The sequence below is a fragment of the Amia ocellicauda genome, chromosome 22, assembly GCF_036373705.1.
Source record: "Amia ocellicauda isolate fAmiCal2 chromosome 22, fAmiCal2.hap1, whole genome shotgun sequence".
NCBI classification, from domain to species: Eukaryota; Metazoa; Chordata; class Actinopteri; order Amiiformes; family Amiidae; genus Amia; species Amia ocellicauda.
The window spans coordinates 13,219,318-13,245,207 of record NC_089871.1 but is presented as its reverse complement, the minus strand read 5'-3'; the positions used below and the strand labels follow the sequence as shown (position 1 = coordinate 13,245,207).

Genomic DNA, 25,890 nt, shown 5'->3' with positions numbered 1-25,890 from the left:
TCTTTTCCAGGGGAGTGGGCGCCATGGAGATAGTTGCGATGGACATGAAAGTGAGCGGGATGTACATCGCCCGGCAGCTCAGCTTTTCGGGAGTGTCTTTCCGCATCGAGGAGATCAGCCTGGACAACGACTTCATGATGGTCTACAACAAGGCGGCCAGGCTGGTGAGGACGAGGCGCCGTGGCGAGGCCCGTCGGTTTGTGTGTGGATGAGTCTGTGCGCGAGGGTGGTGGCTGACCATGCTTCTCCCTGGCTTCTCTCCGTCCCCAGTGGGCCGAGGCCCTGGCGGTGTTCCAGCGCGCGGCCGACGAGCTGGGCCTGGTCTCCCGCAAGTCCCTGTGGGGTCAGTTCTGGTCATCGCACCAGCGCTTCTTCAAATACCTCTGCATCGCTGCCAAAGTGCGCCGCCTGGTGGAGCTGGCCAAGAAGGAGCTGGTGGCAGGCAAGGTGGGTAACCCCCGGCTATAGGAACGAGACCTGGCGGGGCGGGAGATGGTAAAGACGATGATAAAAATGTATTACAAGGGGAAATTATGTTAGATGTAAATTTAAACCAGACTTGATAGAAGTGGAAGCTTGTTTACATAATGTGAGTGAGCAAACTCGCATGAGAGAGAGACGGGAAATGACGCCGTCTTGGTGCGGTCTGGGTAGTGTAGAGCCAGCAGCGATGACCTCTGATCCCTGAGCCTTTTCCCACAGTGCATTGTGATCGGGCTGCAGTCAACGGGGGAGGCCCGCACGAGAGAAGTCCTGGACGAGAATGATGGGCATCTGGACCGGTTTGTCTCCGCAGCAGAGTGAGTGCCCTTAGAGTCTAGTTTAGACCAAATACGCTTCTGTATACATTTGTTCATGATAATAAATGCAAATTCCGATTACCTAGTGCTTTTTCTGTGGTTTCTCGGTGAATCGTGAGTTTTGTTTCTCTGTGAAAGCTGTGTGATTTGTATCTCCTCATTCATATTTCACGAGAGGAGGCACCCCTCTGAGTCTGAGCCCAGATGACGGGAACACGAATTCTCCTTTGTCTCCCGCAGGGGTGTCTTTCAGTCTCTGGTGCTGAAGCACTTCCCGTCCGAGAAGCAGAAGAGAGAGAAGGGAGCCGGGAACAAAAGGAAACGTAAGCAGATGCCTCTTAAGAAAGGGTCCAGATGCATGACGCCATTGCCGAGCAGGGTTTGACTCGAACACTCTGTATTTAAGAGCAATATTTATTTATGTATTCAAAAGCATTATCCGAGCGCCGTGAAGCATAATTTACTGCTGACGGACCTCGCCAACTTGCTTGTATGTCTGTAATTGTTGCCGTGCCCTAACCGCATGCGCTGGGCGTGTTCTTGCCAGGTAAGCCGAAAGGCCGGCAGCAGAAGTACCCAAAGCACTGCATGGAGATCGGGGGCGTTATCAACATCAGCGACGACAGCAGCACCGAGTCGGACGGCCTGGACAGCGACTCCAACTCCTCCCCCGAGTCCCTCCTGGACAACGACGACGTCATCTTCGTCAATCACACTAACTGTCACACTGGTACGTCCCGCCTGGCAGTCTGTCCCTGTGCCACCCAGCCTGGCAGCTTTGCCTCCTTGGTTTAACACACTGGTGTGAAATAGCTTGGGATGAAATGGTTTGCGGACGATCCACTGAATTTGAATTTCAGATTTTTTTCCATCTGGGCTGAAAACCCTTGTAGTAGAAGGTCGATGTAGTACTCCTTCACTGTGCAATGTAACCCACTCACTTGTTTTTCTTGTTTTTTTTTTCGGCAGCAAAACTAGAAGATATGAAGCAAGATCTTCTGGACAAGATTGCAAGCCTCGGAAAGGAACTACCTCTCAACACCCTGGATGAACTGATAGACAAGTTCGGAGGGCCTGAACACGTGTCGGAGGTAATGTGACTCAGATGGAGAGGAGCAGATGTTTCTCGTGCTCGTGACATGACAGGAATGGAAACTGAAAAATAAAATAAAAAAGGTTTTGTCTATATATGGTTATGATGGTTGTTCTTCTTGTTCCTCAGATGACAGGGCGGAAGGGGCGTGTGGTCCGGCGGGTGGACGGCAGCGTGAGGTACGAGTCCCGCGCAGAGCAGGGCCTGACCATCGACCACGTCAACATCCGGGAGAAGAAGCGCTTCATGGACGGGGAGAAGGTGAGCGAAGGACGCTGCCACGCCTCCTCCGTAAACGTCACGGGATCGCGGCCCGCCATTTTGTTTTTCTAGTCCGTTTTGAACATCTCTCTCACAGCCGCCCAGCCCTTCTCATCCACTGCCCCTCTTAGCGACCCCGAATGTTCTGATGAACCATGCAGGTCTCCAATCAAGTGGACCTCACCCAGCCCCCAACCTGATGCCGGTGCCTCTGCCTGGCATGAAAATCCCTCTAACCCTGCCCTCCTTTCCTTCCTCTGCCCCCCCACAGCTCGTCGCCATCATCTCGGAGGCGGCCAGCTCGGGGATCTCGCTGCAGGCTGACAAGCGGGTCAAGAATCAGAAGCGCCGAGTCCACATGACCCTGGAGCTGCCCTGGAGCGCCGACCGCGCCATCCAGCAATTCGGTCAGTTGCCCGGGGGCATTCACAGGGGTACCTGCGAGTATTTATAACGGAGCTGCTTCAAAAAACATAAATGTGTGGTGTGTAAATGGTGGTTTGCAGTGCAGTGCTGTGAGATAGTGGCGTTTGAGATTGCAGCTGTGGAAAGTGAGTTAGGCTTCAAATTAAAACTGATGATGTGAAACTGTCATGCGAGATGTGTATCAGTAGATGACAATGAGTTCGGTCTTCTCTGCTGCCAAGCTTCATGAATATAAAACCGAGGTGTGAAACCACATGTGTTGGGTTAAGTGCGCTCTCGGTGTGCAGCCTCTGTGCATGAGATGTGACGGGCATTTTAGTTTGAGGACCTGCCTCAGAACTACAGCCAGACCAGTGACCTGTAGTGTCATCGCAGTGTAACGTTTCTCTTAATCGCCCGTGTCCTTCGGCCAATGATTCACTGAGACCTCCCTTGTTAGCACTTCTGTCTGACGGAGAGAAAGATGTCTGACTCGACCCGTTGCAAAGGCACCGAAATCACACCTCACCTCCTCCTTTCAGCTGCTAAACAGTCATCGAAAGCCCAACGCAGTAACAAACGCGAGACCTGCCGTAGACCCTTTGAAGCCCTACTGCTATTGTTGTAGAGAGAGGGCACGTCTCCTTCCCTGGGTCTGGGCTCCAGCCTCTCTTCAGTAGCTTCGTTCACCATCCTCTGTTCTTTAAAGACATCACATAATTGCTCTGCCTGGAGAGGAGGCGACCATTAGGCCTTGGCCTTTTGCCGTGGACCCCCAGAGATTTTTCTGCCATCCTGTAGGAGTTTTTGTTTTTCTATCCTCCGTGCCTAATGGTTTATTTGTTTATCGTTTATTTTGTTGTGTGGATTCCCTGCGAAGGGCACTATACTAAAAATTTCCTCTCTGTTTACAGGTCGAACTCACCGCTCTAACCAGGTCACAGCGCCCGAGTACATCTTCCTAATCTCGGAGCTGGCAGGGGAAAGACGTTTCGCCTCCATAGTGGCCAAGCGGCTGGAGAGCCTGGTACGTACCCACAGTCCCCTGGGCCATCAGGGCAGGTCTCCTGTTGCTAGAGCTCGGCATGTTTCTGAATTGAGCTGAGAGTGTTGTGTTATCCCCCCCACCCTCACCCGGCCGGACCGGTTTCAGTGAGAAGGCTGCTGTAACGAGTCTTTGTGCACCATGAATATGCACTATTGTGTGACATCTGTTTTTAGACAGTGAGACATCTTTGAAATGCATTTGAACTCTGAGACTCTGAAGTAGGTTTTAAAATCTTACTCCAGGGTGCTAGGAGTCCGGTCTTCCAGGAATGTAACCAATGACATCATCGGCAAAACTTAATGTGCTCCGACAGGGTGAAACAAAGCTATCTGTGTCCTTGCTCTGTGATCGAAGAAGGGCTCGAACTCCCGAGTAGGAGAGACTCTTAAAGTCTGAGGTTCAGCGAGTTTTGGTCGTTTGGTTTCCTAAACTCGCCAAGCGAACCTCAGGGTTAATTCCCGGAATGTTGAACAACATCAACTCGCTATGAAAACAGCCTTTGTGTGCTTATCAGCTCCTGGGATCAGTCCGGTCGCACACTCGCTTGCAACCGCCCTGTACCTGCCTCTGCCGTCTTTTCAGGTTTGCCGGTCAAAAAGCTTTTCTGTCCCTGAAAAATTAAGGAATAAGTAACCTGATAAATAGAGGCCTTGTGTTCTGTAGAGTTACATTCACTGTCTTTATCTGGCTTGTGATTGCGTGTTAAAGAAGCTCTCTTGTTCCCAGGGGGCCTTGACTCACGGAGACAGGAGGGCGACGGAGTCCAGAGACCTGAGCAAGTACAACTTTGAAAACAAGGTAGGACCTTCCAGTGCGGCACAAATGCTTTCTGTTCCTTATTCCTAGGGGGTGTTGGCAAGCGCCTGCGGCCGGGTTAGTGGTTGGAATAATGCAGCTTTGATATAACTCCTTCAGTCACCCTGTGGACAGTTGTGTGATCGTATGGCAAGATGGCTAACCGTACATCTTCAGATTGTACCTGTGTGTGTGTGTGTGTGTGTGTGTGTGTGATCTGATTTCACTCTCCTAAAATTCCTCCTGAGACAGACGTGCTGTACTCGCCTGAACTCATGTGCGCCGGGTAGCTGAGGGGTTAAGTGTTGAGCACCTGTAGAAGAAACCTTTAGGAGGATTCTGGGGTGTAATTATATTAAAGTGATTGATGACAGCCCTGTGTTTTTATGTTTTTTTTCTTTGGCACTGTTTCCAAGAGCTAGCAGTGCCTGTGAATTGCTTTACAAGCGAATACCTTTGTGACGGATTGTGTGTCTGTGTCTGCCCGTGGGCGTTTTCTCTTCCAGTACGGCACCAAGGCGCTGGACAAGATCACCAAAGCCATCCTGGGGCAGATTGAGAGCAAGGTCCCCCCTCCGAAAGGCTACCCAGGTGGCGACGCCATGTTCTTCAGAGGTGAGGCTCGACCCCCGGCTCACCCGTGTGCCCACCTCGGAGTGAGGCCTGCCCCGGCGCTCGGGAAACCACTAACGCGAGCCTCTCTCGTCTCCTTCTCTTTCAGACATGAAGCGAGGGATGATGGACGTGGGCATTTTCTGCAAAGAGCCGCGATTTGGCATCAACACAGAGAAAGGTGAGAGTGGGACGTACGCTTTCTGTTGTTGGGGGCGTGGGGGTTTGTAGGTGAATGCGTCATTTAGGGGCGATTTAGGCCCCAAGCAAACTGAGAAGCCGAGTGTGAGTAAACCGGCCTGGCTTTGCTTCCTGTACATAGTTTGTGTCGCCTGGTCCGGGTGCTCTCTGACCTCTGTGTGCCCATTCCCTCTAGACTGCAGCATCACCAAGTTCCTCAACCGCATCCTGGGCCTGGAAGTGCACAAACAGAACTCGCTGTTCCAGTACTTCACGGACAACTTTGACTACCTGATCGAGAAGGACAAGAAGGAGGGGAAATACGACATGGGCATTCTAGGTACGAAGACCTACAGCCTCTGAAACCCGTGCAGTTTGGAGTCGTGTGACTTGGCTGTGTCTTTACCCTGAACCCTGTCTCCCACAGACCTGGCTCCAGGGAACGATGAGATCTATGAGGAGACGCAGGAGAAGTTTCTGACCTCAGGAAACCCCCAGGACGGGCAGGTGGTGCTGTATAAGGTAGGTGTCTCAGTATTACGGGATGGCCATTGCACATGTTCATCTGTTCCCAGTATCCTTCCTCAGTGTGGCCTCAAGTGACGCGCTTGCTTGATTTGAAATGCAATGCATGATGGGTAAAAGCCTGCCAGGGGATGTGGTATGCAGGTCTAATCCCGAGGATGTGTGTTTCATCACCAGATCAGTGTGGATCGAGGAATGAACTGGGAAGAGGCCTATGGCAAATCTCAGAAACTCGCCGGTCCTGACGAAGGATTCTATCTCTCCTACAGGGTGAGGACTCGGCTCTTGGGATGAGGGAGCGGCGCACGTCCTTTTGGCGCTGCTTTACTGTTTTAGTATTATTCATTTGGTTTCTAAATGTATAAATAAATGACATTAATGAGCAGATTCCCTGTATTAATTAGAAAATCGTGACTCATTTGATCCTGGTTTTATGGCTAGCGGGGGGGTTCCTAATCTGAATAGTTAATATTCTAAACATGGTTCCATTAATCATCCACTGTAAGAGACGAGGAATCATCCAGAAACCGGGCTGACGCAAGTACAGGGTTTGATGTGATGAAACGTTGAAATGAATGGTGTGTTGATCGCGCTCTGTCTCCTGGTCTCGGCGCAGCTACGGGGGAACCACTCGTGTGTGCTGCTGGCGGAGCAGGGTCGGGGCAGGAACTTCAACCTCTACAAGCCCAACATCGGCAAGCAGGCGCAGCCGGAGAGCCTGGAGAAGCTGCTCAAGAAATACCGCAGGGTGAGGGCACGGGGCACACCACTCTGGGCAGATGCCCCTGGACAAAGCACAGGGGTTTAAGGGGCCACTTCACTGTCTAGAACAAGATAACAGTGTGTCTGTTGTTGGTTTATTCTGCCATCTATTGGTACAACACTTTTGGCACTAGTCTGCCAGTCTCAGAAGCTAATTGTTGGTCATTCCCCCAGCGCAGGGAGACTAGGCATAGTTTGAGTACAAGGATTAAGTGCCTGGATACATCTAATCCCAGCTCCCAGCACAGAGAGACTGACGCCTTGTTTTCCTCCTCAGGTGACGCCGGAAGAGGCCCAGGAATCGTGGGAATACCAGTTTAAGTTCTCCTTCCAGAAGTGCAGCCACGCCAACTGGTAAGTGTGCCCTGCTGGTGCCTGGTGGCAGGAGTAGTAACTCTTGGAGAATAAAGCTAAACGTTTATCCACCCTGCCTGCAGACAGACTCAAGCTTGAATATGTGGCCTGTTCAAATTCCTGCCTGCATTCCTACTTCACTGAGTCGCTGTGTGGTTTGAAAAGCTCTGATAAAACCTCAAGGTTATCGACCCTGCGCTGTCCCTTAAGGGTCCCTGAACCTGGCCCAGCGTTCTCTCTGTGTTCATTTCCCAGACCCACCTCAACACAGTCGTTTACTGAAAATCCCCCAGCTTCTGTTATATTGCACAAGGCCGGATTCATTTCCCTGCAGAATGGCACTGGCCAGGGCACGCCATCAATATTCTTTAAGTTGTCATTGTTCGTCTTTTCAGAAATGTAAGAAGGTGTTGTGAGAAAATCAGGGTCTGGTATATTAGTCAGTGATTTCAGATGTAAAACTGGATCCTACGAACTCTAACCCCCTGTCCCTCTGCTCTGTGTGTCTTAGGAATGGGAAGTGCAAGCAGATCGAGGAGGGGCACGAGTGCTGGCAGGGCATGCGGCTGCGTCAGTACCACATGCTGTGCGGCGCCCTGCTGCGCGTCTGGAAGAGGGTGGCAGATGTGGTCTCGGACATCACCAGTTCCAGCATCCTGCAGATCGTCCGGCTCAAGACCAAACAGCACAACAAGCAAGTCGGTGAGTTGCCCTAGGCGTTTCCGTTCCGTTTGGAATTCCTTTCTCGGTTCGGCCCTGATTCCGGTGGTGCGGAAAGAATTGGAATTTGGAATTTGGAATTTCTCTGCGTACTTCTGGTGTTCCTGATTCTCACTCTTCCTGCCTCTCTCTCTCTCTCTCTCTGCTCCTCTCAGGTATCAAGATCCCAGAGAACTGCGTGGCCCGGGTGCGGGACGAACTCACACAGATGGACGAGGAGGTGAAGAGGAGGCGCCGGGAGAGGGAGCAGCGAGCGCAGGAGCAGCGGGCCCTGCAGGAGCAGCGGGCGCAGGAGCAGCGGGCGCAGGAGCAGCGGGCACAGGAGCAGCAGGCCCAGGAGCAGCGGGCGCACAGCTTCCTGCAAAACCTTTACGCCAGGCAGGTGCCCCTTGACCTCTCCAATCCCCATTCCCTGCTATCCAGTCTCCCCGCCATGTCCACTCTGTCCAGCCTGGGCATGCTGCCCCTCAGGAACCACGTCAACTCCTTGGAGGAAATCCTGGACCTCACCACCAGCCCCTCCCCCACCCCAGACAGTGGCACGGGGCTGGGCACGACGGGCGCCCTCCCACCGCCGGAGGACTTCAGCTTGGAGTCGTTCATCTCGCACACGCAGCTGAGCAGCCTGCACACACAACAACAGCAGCAGCAGCAGCAGCAGCAGCAGCAGCAGCAGCAACAGCAAGAGACCCAGGCGGCTCTGTCTAACCTGTCCACGCAGGACTTCCTGGACGCCTTCTCCTTCGACGACGCGGCCCTGAGCCTCCCGCCCTCCTACCCGCTCTCCACGCAGGCCGCCCCGTCCTCCTCCGCCCCCGCCCCCAGCAAGGCCTCCACGTCCCACCCCACCGCGGCCTCCTCCCCGGTCCCCTTCGCCTCCCCCCTGGCCCCAGCCCAATCGGCGCCCTCGCTGCCCAACGGCCACTGCAGCGGCAGCGACGCCATCAACGTCCGCGAGGTCCTGGACATCATGCTGCGGACCAACCCGGAGCGCCAGTCGGTCATCCAGTTCCGGCTACCCAGCGAGGAGCCTCTGGGTCGGGGCGAGCTGGGGGTGGTGGGGCAGCTGTGTGGCTGCAGGGAAGCGGGGCTGCCGTGTTTGCACGCCCGGGCACAGTGGGATTGCAACTAGGGACCGGAAACGGGAATCAAATCAAGTCTGACGGAAAGACATCTGTAATTCCTGCGGGTCGAGTGCCCGGCAGGACCAGGGAGGCCCATGTGGCTTTCGGAGTCGACCCCAGAGACCGGGAACTAAACTAGGGTCACGTTTTCTTCAAAGTGCTGGTATTTATCATGAATATATATTTTTTTTTATTTGATTTGTAATGAACTTCCTTCCTCACCCCCTGCCCCAGTGTCTGTCCCGACAGCAGGGTCGTCGCTTTGGGTCCGCAGTATACTGTTCTGACGCTCGTAGCCTCGAGAGAGAGAAGTTTCAGTCTAGATTTCAGACACGAGAGAATCTTTCTGAAATGCATTGCTTACTGTGGAAGCAGAATACAGAGTTCAGTGGGCGTCTGAAATCGGAGAAAGTCACGCTGCTTGTTTTTAAACAGTAGGGCTTTCTGTACCAGACCTGTCTGTCTGTCTGTCTGTCTGTGTGTGTGCGTCTGTCCGGGAGGGATAGGACTGTGCCCCTTAGACGTGTAGGAGTGGGTGAGATGTCTGTCGGTTTGAAACTGTTTTAGTTCTTAGTCTTCAAGGCAAAAGAAAGATGTGCTTTTAAACTCCCTCTCCCGTCGGTCTAGTTCACCTGTCTGTGCTTGTTGTCCCCGACGCTCTCCCGTCGAGTTTTGCTCTCTCGTTTTGGTCGGACTACGTCGCCCCCTGCTGGCTAGAGAAGGTTGAGCAGGATATGATGTTAAAAAAGGATTAAGAGCCATAACGCAACCACAATACAAGTCCCCCCACCTCCTCTCCGCACTGTTGCGAACTCCTGTCCAAAATGCTTTAGTACGCTTCGGATTCCTCACGTGCGCGGTGTAGACTCAAACTGGACTAAACCCATTTCTCGTGTTCAGAACCAAACCGAACCGAAACGCAAGTGGGACGGAAGTGCCCTCTCGTAATGCAGTCACGCGTGAGCCTGACCTCGGCGACGGCGCGAACACACGTGTGATGCAAAGAAGCAGTATTAAACGTCCCAAGAAAGCAAACCAATAAACCGAAGTTGGATGCACATTGAACCCGACCCGTGTTAAGGTCTTCATACCCAGTAGGTTTAGCCTTACCTCCCATCAGTACTTCTCCACAGTGTGGGGGGATAAATAAATCAATAACAGCCTCCTTTTTCTCACAGTGCCTTTGGAACATGCTAAGAAATGCAGTCTTTTACTATACTTGTATATATTTCTACTGAAATCAGTGGTATCTTATTTATTGTAGTCGATGTTTTGACACACTAGTGTGTCACCTGACCTGCTCTGCACTGTCTCCGCAGCACCTATCTAAAACCTCAGCTCCTCACTCGCGCTTGGTGGTGAATGGAAACCCAAGCCAAGATCTAGTATTTCATCTCCTTTTTGAAACCTAAAAGAAGGCACACAACTTAGCAATAAAGCAACCGACCTGATAAAGAAAGAGTCAAAGTACTGTTTACGCTTCGAAGAGAAATAACGTCACTTGTTCACAGTAAAACGAATCTCACGACATCACTTTTTTGCGAACGAGTCTCACCTGCTGCAAAGTCACAAAACTTTTGTATAGAAAGAAACAGATATAAGTTTTGGGGTCCTTGTGTTAGGACAGTTAAGGTATGTGTTCTTGTAAAAATGGGATAAAAGCAATGTCTTGTGTTATGATTATTGTTTGTTGATGTTATGATTATAAATATTATTATTTATATTTAAGGGACTTCCTAGTGGATTTTGTTTTAGATTATAATCCTCTTCTGTAGTTAATACGTTACAAAACAAACACAAAAACAAATGTCAGGGACTTTTCTAGAAAACAAAAATTACTTAAAGAAAAAAATTAACTATATATATAATTGATATATACACACATTCATACATATGTGTGTGTTTGTGTAATATATATATATATATATATATATATATATATATGTATGTGTGTGTATGTATATATGTATGTATGTATATATGTATGTATATAGATATATATATATATATATATATATATATATATATAGATGTATTAACCTGCCACCAAATATATTGCACTGTTCTGTGCTGCTGTACAGGATTGCTGTACTTTTTCCTCTTTCCTTTCAGTTAATTGTATTGATTATTCGAATTTCTCTCAATAATAGTTTGTGTTCCATGTAGGGCTTTAGAATTGCGGAGTAATACCAAAGTGTTCAGCACCCGAAGTTACCTGCTATAATAAAACTGCTCTTAATCTCAGGAAGAAATCAATATATGTATACATATGTTTGTATGTTGATACATATGTGTGTGTGTGTGTGTGTGTGTGTGTATATATATATATGTGTATATATATATATATATATATATATGTGTGTATATATGTATATATATATGTGTGTATATATGTATATATATGTGTGTATATATATATATGTATATATATATATGTATATATATATATATATATATATGTATATATCTATGTGTATATATATATATATATATATCATGTGTATATATCATATACAGCTCTGGAAAAAATTGAGACCACTTAACATTGATTTCTGAACTTGGAGTGGTCTAAATTTTTTCCAGAGCGCTATATATATATATATATATATATATATATATATATATATATATATATATATATATATATATTATATACACACAATGTAATCTTAAAGCAGCATCCTGTTTCATGATGACAAAAACAAACAGATTGAGCGCTGAATAATGTTACATTTTCAGCACTGTGACTTAAGCAAACAAAGCAAAACAACTTCTATACTGTGTCCTTTGATGTTCTAGACTTGATACCGGGTTAACCTGTCAATGTTCAATGTTGTAAATCTTTGTAATGTTTATGCCTTCTTAGGGCAAAGTTCGTTTTCTCGTTATAACGATGAGACTGTGTACAGTTTTAAATGCCTTCAGACCTGGAAACAGTCATCCCAACCCGTGTGGTTTCTAAGCACACCCGTTTCAACTGACAGACATTTAACAGTTTTGCACCTGTGCACATGTTTAAATATTATTTATTTAGTGTTCTTGTTGTTGTTTTAGTTTCACGGTAGTGTGTGTAGTCCGTCTCCTCTGACTGGGAGCTAGAGAGCCAGGAGAGTGACCTGCCCTATGCATCGCCCACTGGATCTACCCTCAGGAACGTACCCATCTCCAGGCCACGACCGGATCATGTGTGCATTATGATGGAAGGATGTGTGTATGCACCAACATCCTCTTATTCTAAACCAATGACTGTCTACTTCTCCTGTAACCAAATACACATGCATGCACACGATCATGCAGGAGCCGCCGTCTATCACGTGGCGCAGCAGACAAACCCCCCCCCACCGCCTGTTTTCCAGACGGTTGTAGTCCCCCTCTCTCTTGTACAGACACGATGACACCCTTTGTTCCGCACAAGTGGGGGGCATCGTTCGATCGCATTCAGTGAATGTTCCTGTAAAGCAGGTGCGGCAAACGCCAGTCGGACTCTGGTATTTCCTTTTTTATGAAATATCAGAGATAAGAGAGAGCACGAATGAAATGATTTACTGCTTCTTGTGTTGTAGCTGTAGCAAAGCCGTTTTTAAAACCGTCACGGGAGAGAAACGCAACCGGCAATAAAACTAGGGCACAGAGAAATGGCGGCCTGCGATTGGAGCAGCAGGGAGGGCTGAGCGTGTAAGTAGTGCAACGGTAACTGAAACCTTTGAATTTAGCCTTTTATTTTCTGTCACTTTTTGCACTAAGAATGGCATAAACAAGTTCTTGTACAAACAGTGTAGAACCCATTTTGTATGATTCAGAGTAAATGCATTCTTTCTGTTCCTAACCTTTTATTGGTTTGTTTTATATTTAACTTATATATATACTTTCCTGACCTTGGCAATTTTAAAGTTTCACATTCAAATAAATTATTGCTAACAAAAACAAAACAAAACAAAAAAATCATGCTACTGATTGTATGTATTTTTTAAGAAAAGCCTATTTTATTTTCTGTACAACTGTGTTTAGCACTTTTATTCTGGGTTTGCTTTTGTTTTCTATATATTTATAATTTAGATCGAAGTGTATATATTGTAAAAAAATCGTGCCTTTTAACTAATTCTTTAAAAACAAAACGACAAAAAAAAAAAAAAAAAGTTTTTCTACTCATACCTGAAGGAATATATTGTAATGCAACCTGGTCTTTGTTAACAACAGATGAAATAAAAGGCGAGGATTGCAGACTCGGGCTGTGATTGTTGGCATGTTACTGATGGGCGACTCATTACAGTTTTGATTGGGGGCTTCTGTGCTTCGTTAACCGGCTGTAGAACTGAAATGCTTGTTTACAGCACAGAAGGAATTTATTTCTCCTCATTAATCCCAGCAGAGGATTTCCACCTCCACATCAAATCTCGTGTTAAATAGGTCATTGGGCCCCGGAAAACACATTGGCAGCAGCTTTGACAAGCAAGAGAACTATCCTCAAGGTAGGTGGCATTTGTGGTTTTAGAAAAACAAGTTTACGATGTTATTGTGGACTTTGATGGGGTTAGCACTGAAACCTAAGGAGGGTGGATTGTTTTTGGCGTTTGTGTAGAGGGCAGGGCGATCTGGGCTTCAGATTTGTGATGTTCTTGAGCTTAGTGTCTTGCCCAGTAACGATCCCCCCCCCCCCTGAGCAGGGAGGGTCTGGATTGATTATCATGACACACAGAAGGCCTTATCTGTGCTGCCTGGAGCACTTTTAAATGGGCTGTTTTTTTTATTTTATCTACTTAAACCAGAACCAGGCCTCTCTGCATTTAGGAATAAAGACTCCTGTAGTGTGCAAAAGACATATTAAACAGTAAGCTATCTTACTGTGAGACACCACTATAAACCTAGCACTGACGAGGTTACAAACAGAAACTCACAACCCCAGCTCAGGTAAAATGTTCAGTGTTTATTGTGTACAGTATTACAAAATGAACATGTCTGACTATACATATTTATATTAGTGACGGGGGTTGGGGGTACCCTCGAGTGGCTGTGGGGGGTCTGCGGCTCGTCCCAGGGGGGTTGCACGCCTCGGTCATCGGGCTTGCCCTGTCCGCCAGGCGGGTTTGGTGGGCAAGCCGTCACTGGTCTGGGGGGGGAGACGCAGACTCTCCCAGCTGGCCACGGGAGAGGGGGGAAGGGGTGGCGAGAGGACGGGACGGGGATGGAGTACTCCGGGACCGGTTACAGGTATTTCGGGAGATCCTTTTCAACCACCTGAGAGAGAAAGAGATGGGTAAGTAGCTGGCAACACCACCCCACCCCAGGGCACAAGATCCTGTCAAATGGGAACACACTGGCAGACAGTGGGCATATCACACAAAGGGCGGAGCTGCAGGGACTGTAAACAAAACCAGTAAAACAAAAGCTGCATTGTGACACCAGCAGCAGCATCATCGGTGCCAGCTCGAGGGAGCGTGGCACATCCTTTACCCAGGCTGTCCTGACTGCAGCTGGGCCGTCCCCCTGACAAACAGCCCTGTCTCTAATGCGTCGCACAACAACAACAAGGCTTTAGCAGCACAAAGCCGCGCGCGTGACTGTTCTGGGTTTTAAGCGCGTGGAGGTGATGAAATCTCAGCTGCAGATCTGTGCTCTTGTGTAATCACACAGGCGTGGGGTGGGCAACAGTCATTGCTTGTGTAAGCCAGCCGTGAGATTTCCAGAAAACCGACGACTTCTGCTCGCGTTTCATAATCTGCACAGGCAAAGAACGCACACCCGGCTCGGGACAAGCGCAGAGACTAAGCAGACGGGTTAGAGAAAGCCGAATTTGTTTTACTTACACTTGGATCATCCATAGGGGAGTATCTCTTGACTACCTGTCCCTCTCGGTCAATGAGAAACTGAAAAATAAATCCAGAATCAATCAGTGGCTTTACAATAGTGTTATTCCTCTACAGCCATCAGCACTACTTATTCATACACATATAAGGATCTATCTAGTTTCTCTGACTAATGCAGTACCTATTTTTTTTCTTTGTGGTTCAATTAATAGTTTGACATATTGCACTCTGGCCAAGTAAGTCTTTACCAACACCATGACTTTTGACCGATTAGGATTTCTCTTCTGCAGTTGCCCTGTCATGTGATCAAAAAGCAATGACATCATTCACTGAGTTGTTGACGGTCTGTACCGAGGTCACAGTGTAGGGAGGTTCTCGCCCTTCTTTAAGATTATAAAATCAATACTTGGGTGGGTGCCTGTCGCTGTGTTATCACCCTGTGGTCCAATCAGATCAAGCTCAAGATTATACACACAATGAGAGGACCCGTGATAATCTTGCTCGGTGAAACCAGCCCATAATGGATTACATAAACTCTGAAGATAAGTTTGTGTTGATATTCAAAGTAAAAAACAGCAAAACTTACCTTGGTGAAATTCCACTTTATGTTACTGTGAAGGAGAGGAAATAAATAGTTATTATTTCACAAAAACATGGCAATCAGGCACAGTACACAGTTTACTCAGATCAATACTTTTAATTGAAAAAGCTATATTTAGAAGAGAGAGAAATCAGGTCAGTGATTACAGTCAGGCCGCACTGGATTATTACTCACTTCCCCAGAGTCCCCTTGCCCTTGGGCTGCTCCTTCATCCACTTCCACAGGGAGTGGGCGTTCTCTCCGTTCACATCGATCTTGCTGAACAGATCAAACTCGGCGTTGTAGGACTTTGCGAACTCCTTGATCTGGGCCTCGGTACCCGGCTCCTGGACCCGACCAGAGAGAGAGAGACTGTCAGAGCGACTGGGGCAGCGCCAGTTTCCCACAATCCCCCTCGGAAGAATGTCAACATTGCCCTAACAATGCACTTCACTCCAATTCCTCTCAGTTACAGCATAGACCCCTATAATTACTGCATAACTACAGACCTGTGTAAGTCACAGATTAACAGCAACACAAGATTACTAGTGATCTACCACTACAACGCAAGGGTGTTCATCACCTGTTTTCCAAACTGGTTGCTGGGGAAGCCCAAGATCCGTAAACCTCTCTCAGTGTACGTGGCGTGCATCTGCGCAAACTGAGTGTAGTTTACTGGGGTCTTGCCTCATTTGGAGGCTACGTTTGTGATGATGCAAACGTAGCCCCTGCAACAGAGAGAAAAAACAAACGGGTTAGAGGGACGGGACACTAAGAGAGAGTGCCAAGAATCATGTTAACATCTGAAACATCAGTACTGTAAATCATACCACCTTATTTTGGCAAATATATACACATTCATATACCTTCCTGACCGAGAAGTTTAGGCTTGTGTAAGGACTTAAGGACAGCTTAAACATTCTGTGTTTTACGATGCAGGCCTGTGCTCACGTCCATGCTGCAGACCCCCCACTGACACACAGACTGCCATGCCCGTCTCCACAGAGACTAGCAACACACTCTAATTACAGATTTATTTTGTGAAACTCAGACATTCCAGGTACTTTATATATTCCATAGACCAGGGCAACAAACCCAAACCCAAACTACACGCTGCTAACAGAAGTGTTCGCCAGCTTCTCCCTCAGTTTGATAACAATGAAAGGTGACTTAAAACTAACTTAATGACACTTAAGTAATTCTACCTCAGAACCAAAACATGCTCAAGCCATGTATGGTCTTAAAGGAAAGACCATTAGCTAAAACAACCATTGGATCATTTATTTTTCACATACAATGCAACATTAACATTTGCTAAGAGAATTATTCACACATCCTAATTGATCCTCCACTGACATGGGCATCAGACCAGCCCCCCTGGAACCCCAAGAACATTACAGAGAAAGAACACCTGGCTGGTTTGGTATCGACTGTAAGCTTTGAGGGACTTGAAAATGTAACGAATAGAACTAAAACATGACAATATAGAGAGTTAGAAACTCTAGGTAACATTTGAACCATTTTCACATTCCTCAAAGCCATCACACCCCCAATACACATTCTGTAGAATCAAGGGAGAGGAACAGCAAAGCTTGCTTCGATTCGATTTTCAAATTGTATTACCCTAGACCTGACCAATCAGAGGTTTGGAAGGAAAGATTAGAATCTCTTTGTCTAAAATGTATAAAAACAGAAAGTTAAAACTAGCAATTTGGAGTGGAACAACCTGGGAGAAGAAACCAAGGAGACAAAATCCAGGAAGACTGAACGGAACCAGAACCAGAACTTCTCCACCAAAAAGCTGGAAGCTTTGCAACCGTCCTCAAGTCGACAGTCTGCCAGCCCTCCCCGCTTTCGACCGTCTGCATAACTGAATCTCAGTAATCCACACGGGTAGTATATTTCGTGTACTAGTCAAGAATTAGGTAAGTCACAATTACATAAAACCTAGTTGTGTGGGATCTAAATTGTAGGAATGGGTAGCGTAATAATACTTGTCTGTTATTTTGCATGTTTTGTGCCTCAAGTATTGGATAGATCTCCTCTCACTCTTACTTTTAATATTATCCACCCTGCTTGTCTCTGTCTTATCTTTAAAAATGCATGTTGTCCATTTACATTTTTAATAAACCTATATCTGTATAAAACAAAACAGCCTCAAGGTAAATTCATGCACATCAACCTCACCGCTAATCTGAGTTCGTATTAGTAAAGTATTGTGGTAACGTCTATGTATGGGGGTCTCTAGATAACGGGACATTATTATCTCCTCTGATATCGATATCAGAAGAACAAACCACACTCCAGTTTAAAGGCCATTTCCAATTTGCACTGGAGAGGGTTAACCCTGCTATTGGTCGAAAATCGGCCGCGGTGTTGCCAAGATGCATGAAAGCAGAGTGAATACCCCCGTCACGTGATCCTGGTGGCTGGTGCAGTGCAGTCTACCTGTTCAGGAGTTCGCAACAGCGGCTAATAAGCATCTCACCTGTACTTCTCTAAGGACACCTCGTTCCCATCGATGTCTATGGCCGAGAACTCATAGATGGACTTTGCCTTCTGCCAGTCTTCAACCTGCGCAGACTGGGGGGGAGGAGTGATAAAATCAGCACTTTTTAGAAGTCCTCAGAGAACATATAGCATATTATAGCATTATACATTTATAAATACATTTAAAAAAAAAAAAAAAAAAGCTCTACAACAATTTCTGGCGGGACCAATACATTTGTTACAGAAAATAAGCTGTTTGAACCTCCTTCCAGCAAACAACAGACCCGTTTGTTATTTAGCATTTTCACAAGAATGCCCGCCGGTCGTTGGGTTTCACAATCCTGTCCAAGCTCCCGCCCGTGCGTTGACTCACACAGAAACAAGAACATGAGCAACTGTCTAAAATCCTGTACTGAAACTAAGGCGCCGAAGACCAAGTGGGCATAGAATAGCACTGCCGATGACAAGAAATATGATACAGGCTGGATCCTGATCGCTTAGCACCCCAAGGCGATCTCGATCTGAAGCCCCACAGTCCTTGAGAATACCGAGTCGAGGCCGTGATGGCTTACCACAGTCTGCAGGACCACGGAGAAGAGCAGCGCTGATCGTACGAAACCCATGGCCGCCCTGCACCAAGACTGCTATCCCAGCACCGGTATGACAACGTGTACAGGACATCCCAGACCTCACTCAGAGCCGAGCAGATCTCTCTGGCCAACATGCAGTACAGGATCCCCCGACTCCCTTCTAGTAAATCATTAATTGTTTGTCAACCAGGGTCCTCTTATCTGACCTGACCAGGCATTTTTTGGGGGGCCTTGAGCAATCGCAAATACACAAACTCCACTCTCACGTCAATGAGGGAGATGGTAATAAAACGATTACACAGAAGACTTAAAGGTGTAAGTTTTAAAACCTTTGCACCTTGATGACACGGATTAGCTTTCAACACGCAAGCCCAAACTGATTTGCTCACTTTCTACCTGCAAACAACTGACATTTTGGTCTTGCCACATAAAGCAAACAAAATCTTTTCTGTTTGGGGAGTGTTTTCAAGACACCGTGTGGCTTTGAACCAATAGCTTACTCGCAGAAGTTAAACTGTAGCTCAGCAACTCATTGACAGCCGACTACAGACCGAGGAGATGTTAAATTAATAAATACACTAAGTAAAACACTAATCACAATCCCTCAAGAACACAACCAGGCACAGTGCTGATGTAGGGATGATCTGTATGTGCTTATACACCCCCCCACCCTCCCAATTTTGAAGAAACTAAAATAAATCCAATTTCACAAGCTTCCAGTGAAACAGAGGCCCCTCCGGTGGATATCCACCCCCCATTCAATTAGATCTGATAAGTGCCAAAAAAACTAAAAAAAAAAAAACTGAAAAAGGTGTACCAATTTCCAGCTAATTCAAAGCACTTTGAGACTCATTACTCAACCGATGAAGAATGACTTGCTTGATGACATGCGTGCTTCCATTTAATAATAGTTCCTGGTTTCTTTTTTTGTGTCACTGGGATTGTGTGCTTATTATTAGTAGTTAAATATTGGCATCATTTTCTTTACAATATTCTAGGACATCCAAAGCATAAAATCAAACCACTTTCTATCCTTGGATCACTCAGTTATTAAATGGACACCAAACGAGCACGATAGCTCGAATGGCCAGCAACACCAACCCTGCTGTATCCACTTACACGGTGAACAAAAAGGGGATTCTGGGAAACGTAGTCCAGCACTGTGGCCATGGATTCATTAAACCGAGACAGATTACTTTCCCCACCCAGGCAAAGCTTTTTTTGTTTTTCTGCTGGCTGCCTTGAAGGGAACCGTATGAAAAGACAAATCACTGTTGGGCAATGCTTCCAAATTGTACAATTGAATTCTTTGGCAATGCCTAGAGGAATGCGTGGGGAAATATTTAACAAAAATTACAATTGGCAGATGAGTAAAGCCACCGACAGAAAAGATTAGTGCGTTATATTACGAAAGCTGCCTTTTTCAGAGGATATGATGCTTCTGAATATCACAAGACCAAGAATAGTCTGCAATGTAAACGGTTAGGAATGAGTGGACTCCCCAGATTTCCTGAAAGCAACTGGCCTTTACACTAGTTTACACACACGCACACACTTTTACTTTTATTTTTCCCATTGAAGGGCTTGGAAACAGCCCCAGGACACTCCCACCCTACACTAATGCACTGGCACCGCTCCAGAGCCTGATTGGGTCCCTAACCTACAGTGGCAAGCTTCAGTAAACTGCCTACTTGCTAACATGCTCCACAGAGAGGCACAAAGGCAGGAGAAGCAGAGACGACTGATGGAAAAATACAAGACAACCAGCTGCTCCGACACTCCGAGACGCAGTGCAAGTGTGAGATGGGTGTGGAGATGCAACCAGATCACAAGATGTCAGGCCAGTGTCACATTGCCATGCGCCGACACATCTGGAGCTCCCAGCAGCTGGCAGAGAGAAACCCGATGCCAGCGTCAGCGCCCTCTGTGCTCAGAATCGCCTGAACGAGCCAGTGCACAGACAGGTTTACTTTCCGCAGATCCTATAAAATCTAAATGCAATCCCTGAGGTTGTGCCTATTTGTCCAAAGCACAAACCACAACCATCACACAGAAATACATCTTCCAATCTCTTCTCACCGATTCCCTGTGTGTTGAATGGGACACCCAAGGGCTTTCCTTCTTTAAGCAACAGACAGAAAGACAGCAGCATCCCTAAGAGGGTGCATCTGAATATCACTTACATTTGGCTGCTCATAAACTATTTTTTGAGTAATACGTTTTTTATACACAATAAGGCAGACTCTTATTTCACCTGTCAAGACGCTTAAAACCGGTGGTAGTAGTTACTACTAAGATTATTAGTATATAGAGTAGGATTATTCGTGTTTTTATGTTTGCAGTCAATATGGTTATGGTTGATAAACATTGCAGCAATCCGAGACTGCGCTGTCTAGACGGCGTACGCACCGTATCTACCTGAAAATGATGGTCGCGTTTGTACAGCGCAGGTGTCCGCAAACCTGCGCGGCTCCACCAATGGGATCGCTGGAATTCCGCAGATCTGCGCAGAGCTGTGGACACCTGCGCCACAAGACCCATTCGTGCGGCAGCGGCGCTCAATCAATCACTCACTCAAACAAACAAACAAACAAACAATCACCAGGCCTGTCAAAATCAAGATTTCTGCCCAAATCCTACACCTGTCAATCATGATCGATACTCCGCTCGGAGGAAACCAACGTGGGATCAGACAATAATCACAATATTATTAAACGACGACCGCATTGTATTGAGGGGGAATACGAGTCCCGCGAATTAGGTCGGTCTGAGATTAGCGCACCGGTCCCGTCGGACACACATTCACTGCTGAGCGAGTACTAAAACTACAACTGGGTCCTAAAATGGTGCCTAAAAATAGCAAATAGAAAACGTGACCTCTAAATATTAAAACCTGATACATACTGACAGGCAAAGGAAGTCCCTAAGAAACGGCTCTGCGGATGAGGCGACGCAGTGTCTTACCATGGCTCTGACGACCGACTTGCTTCCTACGAGCCCGCACAGTAGTGAGCGCCTCACTGCCCACATTATTTAATGCGGCATCGACTCTGCGCTCCACCCCCAGGAAATAGTACGCCTGAAGCCGGCGCCATTTTGGTTCCACTGCTCTACTAGCATGCTGCACATTTTACTCTGCTTTGGAACCAAAATGGCGCCTGATCCACAACATAAGCATTTGTCAGCCAGGATCCTTAGCCCCGCCCTACAGGAGCTCTGTCCCACGCCTTTCATTCAACAACATCGTTTTATGGTCTATTTGGCAAATCTATATAAACACACACACACACATATTTATATAATCCATAATAATAATGAACAAATAAACCTGCCATGAACAGAAAAGTACAGGCTAATCCATTGATACCAGTATAGGGGTCCGTTGGGCAACACGTGATCCCTCTGCGCGGAAGTGCGCTGATTGAAGGATTCAGAGAGAAAGAAAGCGTGTTGCTAGAGTTCCGGAATAAACTACCTTTTTAATCAATAAAAACATTTTCATATTAAAACAACAGACATGGATGACGAAGAAGAGACCTACCGACTGTGGAAAATCAGGAAAACAATCATGCAGGTGAGGAGCAAGATACACAAAGTACCTTCCGTTTAACAGTCAACAGTTTTGAAGCCTCAATCGTGTGTGACGTAGCGGTGCTGCTTGTTTATATGTAGGGAAATCTCCAGAAAGAATGAGAAATATGGGCAATGCCAATGTTGCGCACTGGGCACGGGTTAGATAGTTAGTGCTCATTTACACCTAGTTTATCTGACTATTGCAGTCCTTCCTGTCTGCCAACTTGCCTCTGTTTGTGTTTGGCCACCCTGTAGCTGTGTCACGACCGAGGCTACCTGGTCACCCAGGACGAGTTGGACCAGACCCTGGAGGAGTTTAAGAGCCAATTCGGGGACAAGCCCAGCGAGGGCCGGCCAAGACGAACTGACCTCACGGTGCTGGTGGCCCACAACGACGACCCCACCGACCAGATGTTTGTCTTCTTCCCGGGTAACTGCGTGAGAAGGGAGCTGCGGCCCTTTTAACATCATGTGAATAGCAATAGATTGTATGTGACGTTTTCAAAGACTGCTTAAGTCATCTTGGCTACATCTGTTTCCCCAGAGGAGCCCAAGGTTGGCATCAAGACCATTAAGATGTACTGCCAGCGCATGCAGGAAGAGAACATCACCCGCGCCATCATCGTGGTGCAGATGGGCATGACCCCCTCTGCCAAGCAGGTGTGAACCCGCCTGATCATTATTGATTTTTGTAATTGCCCGATATGTTAATGGAGATCAAAGGAACTTTCATTGTTCCAAGGTAAATTTGTGTTTTTGTTGATTAAGCGATTGGTTTTTTTGTTACGAATAGTGGGGTAAGTGTCCCAGTCCCTGTTCTTCCTTGTGACTGTCTTTTTCTCCGCAGTCCCTGGTAGACATGGCTCCCAAATACATACTGGAGCAGTTTCTCCAGCAGGAGCTGCTCATCAACATCACAGAGCACGAGGTGAGATCAGTCAGACACACACACTCATCACCTCACCCTGCGTTGTCAGATGGAAGGGGAAAAACAATCCTCCTAGTGCTGCAGAATTCAAAATACACATTTAACCTACAAGGATGTCTTCTATCACTGAGACATGATCGAGATTGTAACTATCTCCTCAACCACTGTCTGTGATGAAGCAGCATCAAAGAGCAACACAAGCAAAACCATCTCACTGGAGGACATCACTTCACCCTGATTTTCCCTGTGTTTTGTTGGTGTGCTTCAGTCTCCCCTGTTTGCTTTTTGCAAGTAATCCCTTCCGGCTCTCCTTGCAGCTGGTTCCAGAGCACATCGTGATGACCAAAGAGGAAGTCACAGAGCTGCTGGCCCGGTAGTATCCTTTCAGTGCAAAGTTCTAGATCTGGTGCACTGGTGTCGCTGCACCCTCTGTGGATGCAGGGCCTTGACAGAGTTGGGCCGGAAGCTTGAATTCCCTCCGATCATACTTTCAAATCCATAGGTCCTGCCCTCCCCCTCTCTTCCTGTGTCTTGCCGATCCTTTCCTGAACTCTGACCCCCTACAGCAAGCTGAAGGAGAGCCAACTGCCCAGGATCCAGGCTGGAGACCCAGTGGCTCGCTACTTTGGACTCAAGAGAGGACAGGTGAAGGCCGTTGTAGATGAAGGCGATCGCCTCTGTATGCTTTGAAATCATACCATAACTGCCCCTAACCAATTACAGAAAGATGCTTTTTCTTTATCAACTAGTCCCTTTCTATATATCTATATCTATATTTATATACACAGTGAGGGGAAAAAAGTATTTGATCCCCTGCTGATTTTGTACGCTTGCCCACTGACTAAGAAATTATCAGTCTAATTTTAATGGTAGGTGTATTTTAACAACAACAAAAATCCAGAAAAAACGCATTTCAAAAAAGTTATAAATTGATTTGCATGTTAATGAGGGAAATAAGTATTTGATCCCCTATCAATCTGCAAGATTTCTGGCTCCCAGGTGTCTTTTACAGTGAGGGAAAAAAGTATTTGATCCCCTGCTGATTTTGTATGTTTGCCCCCTGACAAAGAAATTATCAGTATATAATTTTAATGGTAGGTGTATTTTAACAGTGAGAGACAGAATAACAGCAAAAAAATCCAGAAAAACACATTTCAAAAAAGTTATTAAAAAAAAAAAAAAATACACCTACCATTAAAATTATAGACTGATCATTTCTTTGTCAGGGGGCAAACGTACAAAATCAGCAGGGGGTCAAATACTTTATATATATATATATATATATATATATTATAGTTATAATTTTTTTCTTCTCTCCTACAGGTAGTGAAGATTATTCGTCCCAGTGAGACTGCAGGACGGTACATCACCTACAGACTGGTGCAGTAAATAGACAGCGGTAAGACGTGCCCTGGGTAAGAGTCTTCTTCTTAATTTATTTATTGAGAGATTACCCACCATGACACAGGGCTGCTGTTTACAGAACCAGAGATATTTCAGTAGCTTCTTCCTTTGTATGGTGAAGAATAGGTACAGAAAGATAAAGTGGGAACTATCGATGAGTAGAAAAGTACTGAATTTAATGGGCTGAATTACCCGCTTACCACAGGTCAACATGCATTTTTTGGTCTGTATAAAGCCAACTGTAAAATAGAACTTGCAAGACTGAGGTTGAGCATCTCGAGGTAGAGTTTACCAAAATTAAAAATACTTTTTCCTTTCCTTTGCAGGTTTAGTCCTCCTGTGAAGTAGCAGCTGTGAGCGCTGCGTCACCCTTCTGTCCCTGCAGCCCGGCCTGCTTTATCTCAGTTAGTTGTATAGCTGAACAGTGTCGTGCCGCCTGCGTCTGAATGCTGAAGTGGGAAGCTGCCCACGAGGCTTCCTTTTATTTTTCCAAGAAGTTCCTCCTAATTTACATTCATTTGTGCTTTAGGGGATGTGCATTTGTAACTTACTTTTTTATATATAAAATATTAAAACGTGTGTATTGACAAAGCCTGTATTGAATTAATTTTAAGCCGATGAAAGCCTCAAGCAAGGAGGATAGAAATAATAAACTGGGGGAGTGGTGGATCTGTCCGATTCGTGAGGTCTCTAAAGGTTTACATAAAGTGACATTAGGCGTACTGTGTGCCGATATGTTTTGCAGATCTGTACTGTGTGCAGACGTTTTCCTTCTTTGCTGCGCCACAGCCAGAGCTGCAGGTTAAAATCTCGCTGTGATTAAACACCAGCCACACAGGGTTGATCTTCCTGGAGATCAGAAACGCCCGCTGTGCCAATGAAACAGAACCATGCATCCCGTTTGGCACGTACCACCACTATGCACAGCGGGTGGTTCGTTATAAATTGCAGAAGTGTGTTAGCAGACTGCAGAGTTCAAACTCGAAGCTGGAAAACTTTCACTTACCTTCTTTCTTCTCTTTCGCATGAAGAAGGACATGCTTTTCCCCCAACCGAGGGACAGTGAGTTCGGGTCGTTCCTAGACAGCGAACAACAGGCGTCGGCAAATGTGGAAATGCGGTAGGCGGTGACAGGTAGGGCTTGGGGTTAGGAAAGGCGGGCTTTAAGCAAATTAAGCCATTCATACTCCATCTAAAATTACAAACAAACTAACGATAGAGGGCCTGCCATTCCAGCTCGGCTGCAGTTTCACGTCTCTGTGAATTCAGCTGACGGCTGTGGTTTTAAAAAATTTACATTTGATCTAATCTGTTGGTTTCCTGTTTTGTTAGCCTAGGTACATTTATTATTACCTCACCTTTACTGAAATAGACCACCTGACTGAGGCTGAAGGCTTAGTTTTTTGGTTTTGTTTTGTTTCAATTCTCTGATGAACTGCCCACCCAGCCCAGTCTGGTGTTGAATCCAAATCTATCCACAGATATAGCTGAAGGATATTCAGTGTTTGAATTGAGGGAGGGCTGGGGGAGTCCCAGACCCCCCATAAGAGAGATGTTGAACTTGGGGGGTCCCCTGCTCTTTAATTGAATAAAACACCACCGTAGAGGGTTATACCCACTACGCCATTTGGGTGGATCTCCCAAGACAGAAAGCGTAACACTGTACACACTTTGTCGGAGGGTCACGTGTAACATTCTCCTATACCATACCAGTTACTACAGCCACAGTGTGCTGAAACTACTCCAAACATATTTGCGCTCCACTATGACAGAAGAAAGATTAGCACACCTGTACTTAAATAAGGACCTCAAACTCATTTCTGCAGATGTTATTGATTAATT

General features: G+C 46.6%; 3 protein-coding genes across 10 annotated transcripts in view; 2 read left to right on the top strand and 1 right to left on the bottom strand.

The window, feature by feature from the left end:
• The window catches only part of sbno2b (strawberry notch homolog 2b), a 56,328-nt gene extending 43,421 nt beyond the window's left edge, over positions 1-12,907 (top strand). For all 4 annotated transcript variants that reach the window (XM_066696377.1, XM_066696376.1, XM_066696378.1 and 1 more), the window contains 19 exons: positions 11-164; positions 271-447; positions 703-800; positions 1,041-1,123; positions 1,348-1,530; positions 1,770-1,891; positions 2,023-2,154; positions 2,426-2,561; positions 3,474-3,586; positions 4,334-4,405; positions 4,909-5,017; positions 5,124-5,195; positions 5,391-5,534; positions 5,622-5,716; positions 5,897-5,989; positions 6,336-6,467; positions 6,759-6,835; positions 7,347-7,537; positions 7,711-12,907. In XM_066696377.1, coding sequence (XP_066552474.1) covers positions 11-164; positions 271-447; positions 703-800; positions 1,041-1,123; positions 1,348-1,530; positions 1,770-1,891; positions 2,023-2,154; positions 2,426-2,561; positions 3,474-3,586; positions 4,334-4,405; positions 4,909-5,017; positions 5,124-5,195; positions 5,391-5,534; positions 5,622-5,716; positions 5,897-5,989; positions 6,336-6,467; positions 6,759-6,835; positions 7,347-7,537; positions 7,711-8,687 — 3,160 coding nt within the window. In that variant the 3' untranslated portion in view covers positions 8,688-12,907. The remainder of the gene's footprint in view (positions 1-10; positions 165-270; positions 448-702; positions 801-1,040; positions 1,124-1,347; positions 1,531-1,769; positions 1,892-2,022; positions 2,155-2,425; positions 2,562-3,473; positions 3,587-4,333; positions 4,406-4,908; positions 5,018-5,123; positions 5,196-5,390; positions 5,535-5,621; positions 5,717-5,896; positions 5,990-6,335; positions 6,468-6,758; positions 6,836-7,346; positions 7,538-7,710) is intronic.
• A 676-nt stretch (positions 12,908-13,583) lies between these two features.
• Positions 13,584-21,234, bottom strand: gpx4a (glutathione peroxidase 4a). Of its 4 annotated transcripts, none has more exons than XM_066695608.1 (7): positions 21,108-21,234; positions 17,552-17,646; positions 15,647-15,791; positions 15,259-15,410; positions 15,070-15,094; positions 14,484-14,543; positions 13,584-13,914 (listed from the first exon to the last, which is right to left on the bottom strand). In XM_066695608.1, the coding sequence occupies exons 1-7, from the start codon at positions 21,171-21,173 to the stop codon at positions 13,882-13,884; spliced, it is 576 nt and encodes a 191-aa protein (XP_066551705.1). In that variant the 5' UTR covers positions 21,174-21,234; the 3' UTR covers positions 13,584-13,881. The 4 variants fall into 4 exon arrangements, with proteins under 4 accessions (XP_066551705.1, XP_066551704.1, XP_066551708.1 ...); XM_066695607.1 differs by having other exon boundaries at positions 21,048-21,188; XM_066695611.1 differs by lacking the exon at positions 21,108-21,234 and adding an exon at positions 18,126-18,277.
• Positions 21,235-21,511: 277 nt separating this feature from the next.
• polr2eb (RNA polymerase II, I and III subunit E, b) lies at positions 21,512-24,639 on the top strand. 2 transcript variants are annotated; one of them, XM_066695857.1, is made up of 8 exons: positions 21,512-21,717; positions 21,972-22,146; positions 22,261-22,376; positions 22,564-22,644; positions 22,962-23,020; positions 23,211-23,289; positions 23,968-24,043; positions 24,375-24,639. In XM_066695857.1, the coding sequence occupies exons 1-7, from the start codon at positions 21,661-21,663 to the stop codon at positions 24,031-24,033; spliced, it is 633 nt and encodes a 210-aa protein (XP_066551954.1). In that variant the 5' UTR covers positions 21,512-21,660; the 3' UTR covers positions 24,034-24,043; positions 24,375-24,639. The 2 variants fall into 2 exon arrangements, with proteins under 2 accessions (XP_066551954.1, XP_066551953.1); XM_066695856.1 differs by having other exon boundaries at positions 21,515-21,717; positions 23,968-24,059.
• The last annotated feature ends 1,251 nt before the right edge of the window (positions 24,640-25,890 follow it).

Coding starts and splice junctions, on each gene's coding strand:
- polr2eb (XM_066695857.1), top strand. CDS start 21,661: ATGGATGACGAAGAAGAGACCTACCGACTGTGGAAAATCAGGAAAACA. Junction 22,147..22,260: donor GATGTTTGTCTTCTTCCCGG/GTAACTGCGTGA, acceptor CTGTTTCCCCAG/AGGAGCCCAAGGTTGGCATC. Junction 23,290..23,967: donor TTGGACTCAAGAGAGGACAG/GTGAAGGCCGTT, acceptor TCTCTCCTACAG/GTAGTGAAGATTATTCGTCC.